General features: G+C 52.1%; 1 protein-coding gene across 1 annotated transcript; it reads right to left on the reverse strand.

Annotated features, from left to right (window-relative positions):
* Positions 1–3267: 3267 nt before the first annotated feature.
* LOC134434239 (olfactory receptor 14A16-like) lies at positions 3268–4224 on the reverse strand. The gene has a single exon (XM_063182923.1). The coding sequence runs from the start codon at positions 4222–4224 to the stop codon at positions 3268–3270; it is 957 nt and encodes a 318-aa protein (XP_063038993.1).
* Positions 4225–4894: the final 670 nt, after the last annotated feature.

Raw genomic sequence — 4894 nt, forward strand, 5'->3', positions numbered from 1 at the left:
ATGGTGATGCTGTGGAACCTCATGTAGCCAAGGGGCCATTGTGACACTGTGGGACTCCATGGAACCAAATATTCATGGTGACACAGCAGGGCTGCTTGTGACCAATTGTCCATTGTAACCCTGCAGATCCAAGAGACCAGGGTGACACTCTGGCAGTTGATGGAACAGAGGGGCTGTTGTGACACACCAAGGCCTCATGGAACCAAGGAGAGCATTTTGAGAATACGGAACCAAATGGAACCAAGGATCCATTGTTCTACAGCAGGGCCTCATGGAACCAAGGGACCATTGTGAAACTGTGGGGCATAAGGGAGTCAAGGAAACCACTGATACTGAAACCCACTGGATAGAAACTTCTGAACAGAGTTTGGAGTATTTGAAAGCAGGCATTCTTCATTACAGCATGGTGGTCACTTGGGCCATCCTCCCTCCATTGGAGTGCATTAAGCTATGAATGAACAGAGTTTTTATCACACACACTGATTATGTATCCATTAGCTATCCCCACTTCCTTTGAGTTTATTTGACGTAGTTGCACACCTTATCACAAATCCTTTTATGGTTCTTTGGGTTTTGTCTTCAACATCCAGTGCCCTTTTTAGGTGGCTGTTCCTTGAACCCTCTTTTTGAGTAAGGGCAATATTATTGTTCTCCATAACTTCTGTTTTGTCAGCCTTGCAGAGCAGAGCTGGCATCCTGCCTGATTTTTTGTGACTTCTGTTTGCCAGAGGTACATCCTCAATCAGTTTCTCCAAGGCTGTGCTGTTCTGTTCTCCTGTCCCTTTCTCAGTGCTCGCCCCGCATGAGGCGTCTGCGACCCCCCAACCTATGGGCCTGGGGTTGGCAAGTGTTCCTGGGGGACAGGGATGGGACAGCTGGGCTGGACTGACCCAAGGGATGTTCCACTCCATATCACACCATGATCAGCAATCAACTGAGAAAAGTGGGGGGCCAAGGGGGGTAGGGGATAAATTTCTTTTTTCAGACATATTTCTTTCAAAACAGCACCTAGACATGCAGAATCCTCTCCTGCCACAAGGCGGTTAAATATTTTCTGCTGATAGGAGATTTCCTGTGAATTTGCTTTTCTTCTCTTTGTGGCCTTTTTCTTTTTGTGGTTGGTTTATTTCTGGGGTTTTTGTGTTGTTGTGGGTGGATCTTGCTTTGGGTTTTTTGATTAGGTTTGGGGTTTTTAGGTTTTGGTTGGGTTTGGGTTTTTCCCTACTGAACTGACTTTACTCTGATGCATTAGTTTTTTCTGCCCTTTCTTGTGGCTTGCTTGGCGCCTGATGGCAAGATAAATTTACCCAACTCAGTCATCTTGCCCAGATACATTTTGCAGTCACCATTAACTAGATGAGTTGAGTGTCAGTCACACATCAGTTCAGTCCCTGCAATTTGGCAGCATCCACAAAGGAATTGAAAGTATATTTAACTGGCATTGTAGAGACAATAGAAATATTCCACAGTGGCGGCCAAGGGCTGGTCACTGAGGGGTGTCACCAGGGCGTGGCTGCCAAGAGGACTCTGTACCATGGATGACATTTGACCCTCATTGTTCAGCCAAATTCCCACCCAGCCCATGTTCCACTCCTTCAGCCCAGCTCTCTCCAGTCTGGCTCTGAGGAGACGACAGCAGACCCTGTCCCAGGCCTGGCTGAACTCTGGGCACACAACATCACCTTCTTTTCCCTCCCATGTGGGTTCTGCTGTTCCTGCCCTCTCCTGCCAGTGCCTGGAATGGCTGCAGGAGGATTTGCCACATCCCCTTCCCTGCTGAGCCTGACCAGGCTGTGACTCTCCCAGTCCCCCTCCCTGCCCTGTGTGCAGACTGGTTCCATGTCTGCCCTTCCCAAGTGCCCAGGACCCTCTGGGATGGCTCTGGCCTTTCCAAGGGTTTGGAGAGAGGTCCCACAGTGACGCTGCCCAGCCTTCTCAACAGCCCTGACACCAAAGGCCTTTTCCACATCCCTCAGTTCCAGGTCAGTGCCCAGAACACAGCACAGCCCTGTCCAGGTCCTCGGGGTGGTTCAGAAGGGAGGCAGCTCTGATTTCTCCCCACAGATCCTCACTCTATCCAATGTCTCTCTGTGCAGTCCATGGCTGCCCTGAGCATTTTTCCCTGGAGCCTCCCTGCCTGGGATATTTCTCTCTATGCAGTCCTAACCACAACCCAGCAAAGAATTCAGGTGTTTTCCCAGAAGACATTACTCTCAGAGTGAAGTGGCCTCAAGGCCCTGTTTGTGCCACTGGAATTGTGCCATCCCCGGGTGCTGCTGATGGTGTTTTTTGTCGCTGGGGTTCATCTCCCCACACACACACAGGATGCACTGCTGAGATCTCCTCAGCACAGAGCAAACATGGCCTGCTGGCCTGGTCACTTGGTGTCCCTCCCTGCAGGGACAAACAACCTCCTGCAGGTGGGGAGAGGCCAGTGCTGGCAATGGTGGTTGCAGGGGCTGGTGTGGGACAATTGCCCTGGGGCACCTTCCCAGGCTGTCCCAGAACAAAGCCACAGCCCAGGCCCTGCTCTGCTGCTGCCCCAGGTCCATGCCAGGAGCTCTGGCTGTGCCAGGACACTGCTGTGAGCCCCCCCTGCACACTCCCCCCCTGCCCCAGGCCCTGGGCTTTGCTGTGCCAGGGCATTCCTGGAGCACATTGCTGACAGCAGCTCTGGAGGGGAGCAAAGCCTCCCTGCCCTGACCTCAGGAGATGCCTTTTGCTGCTGGAGCTGCTGTGCGGGAGCTCAGGAGATGCCCTTTGCTGCTGGAGCTGCTGTGCGGGAGCCCAGCTGTGTCCCAGCAGTGCCCATGGCCTGGCCCTGCCTGTGGCCACAGCAGGGACATGCAGCAGGACAGTGACCAAGATGCCAGAGCACTCCGGCCTTACAGCCACAGCAGGGCTGGCAAGGACAGCGTGGAGTTGGGCAGAGCAGATGTGGGAAGAGGCAGGGCCATTGTCCCTGGCTGTGCTGCTGTGCTGGGAGTCTCTTCCTGCCACCTTTGCTCACAGGCACTGCCCCTGCAGAGACAGAGAAGGGCTGAGGAAATGCCTTGGACAGACAAGTCAGGCAGGCACTTGCTTTTATTTAAACACCAAGGGAACAAACTACTTGCAAGTATTTTTATTTCAAAAGAAATGTAGATGTTCATGTAGAAAGCTAAGAGTAATACTACAGTATTTTGATAGAAACACTACAACAAAAGAAAAAGTTACCATAGCAAAGAATGGACAAACAGGGGAAAAAAAGGCTGAGAGTGCAAAGAGTTATATTCTGAAGGCTCTGTAGCAGAAAAGAGAATTTATTGCTTCTAAAGTTGCAGTTACCAAGGCATCCTTGAGCTCCTGGTTCCTCAGGCTGTAGATGAGGGGGTTCAGGGCTGGAGGCACCACTGAGTACAGAACTGACAGGGCCAGATCCAGGGATGGGGAAGAGAAGGAGGGGGGCTTCAGGTAGGCAAAAAAGCCAGTGCTGACAAAGAGGGAGAGTACAGCCAGGTCAGGGAGGCAGGTGGAGAAGGCTTTGTTCCGTCCCTGCTCAGAGGGGATCCTCAGCACAGCCCTGAAGATCTGCACATAGGAGAAAACAATGAACACAAAGCAAGCAAAAAATAGAAGAGCACTTAGCACAAGAAGCCCAAGTTCCCTGAGGTAGGATTTGGAGCAGGAGAGTGTGAGGATCTGTGGGATTTCACAGAAGAACTGGCCCAGGGCATTGCCATGGCACAGGGGCAAGGAAAATGTATTGGCTGTGTGTAGCAGTGAATAGAGAAAGGCACTGGCCCAGGCAGCTGCTGCCATGTGGGCACAAGCTCTGCTGCCCAGGAGGGTCCCGTAGTGCAGGGGTTTGCAGATGGACACGTAGCGGTCGTAGCACATTACGGTCAGCAGAGAAAACTCTGCTGACATGAAGAAGGCAAAGAAAAACACCTGAGCAGCACATCCTGAGTAGGAGATGTCTCTGGTGTCCCAGAGGGAATTGTGCATGGCTTTGGGGACAGTGGTGCAGATGGAGCCCAGGTCGCTGAGGGCCAGGTTGAGCAGGAAGAAGAACATGGGCGTGTGCAGGTGGTGGCCGCAGGCTACGGCGCTGATGATGAGGCCGTTGCCCAGGAGGGCAGCCAGGGAGATGCCCAGCAAGAGGCAGAAATGCAGGAGCTGCAGCTGCCGCGTGTCTGCCAATGCCAGCAGGAGGAAGTGCCTGATGGAGCTGCTGTTGGACATTCCTTCATTCTGGACATTTTGAGCTGTTCAAAGACAACATTGACAATTTGGACAAAGTACCTTGAGTACATCCTATGCTATTTTCTTGCACAGGCACTCAAAATTGCTTCTCTTTCTCTGGGGAAATTTCATTTACCTTTTTTTTTTCAGTGTAGCTTTGGGCTACAAAGTAACTGTGTGCTTTTTAGAAGGGACAGAAGTCTTGTTCTTAGCATTGCTCTCAGGCTGAACACTGGGGAGGCCAGATGGAAAACAGGGCTCCCTGTGCCCCAGTGCACTCAGACCTGCTGGGCCCTTTGCTCATTTCCCCTCGCTCTAGTACAAGATGTACCAATTTAAAACTGCACTTAACAATAATTTGGCTTTTTTTGAAGACTCCAGTTTCAAAATCAATCTCTCCAACTCTTCTCTCTCTCCCTATGCAGCGGGACATGGAGGGATGTAAAGGATTGGTCTGGCTCTCTGCTGCCTGGAGTTGTGCCTATTGAGAGCTGTTTTTCTTTACACAAGCCTTGTCCCTGCCATTGCTGCCAGAGCCCAGCCCAGCCCTGGGGACTCAGCTCTGCCCTGCAGACCCCTCCCAGCACAGGGCACTGCCCAGGGGCATCTCCCTGGCAGCAGGGCCTTAAGGGCAGGCCAGACAAACAGAGATGCTGCAAGCCAAGGTGCT

This window comes from Melospiza melodia, unplaced genomic scaffold (assembly GCF_035770615.1).
Source record: "Melospiza melodia melodia isolate bMelMel2 unplaced genomic scaffold, bMelMel2.pri scaffold_34, whole genome shotgun sequence".
NCBI classification, from domain to species: domain Eukaryota; kingdom Metazoa; phylum Chordata; class Aves; order Passeriformes; family Passerellidae; genus Melospiza; species Melospiza melodia.

Coding starts and splice junctions, on each gene's coding strand:
- LOC134434239 (XM_063182923.1), bottom strand. CDS start 4,224: ATGTCCAACAGCAGCTCCATCAGGCACTTCCTCCTGCTGGCATTGGCA.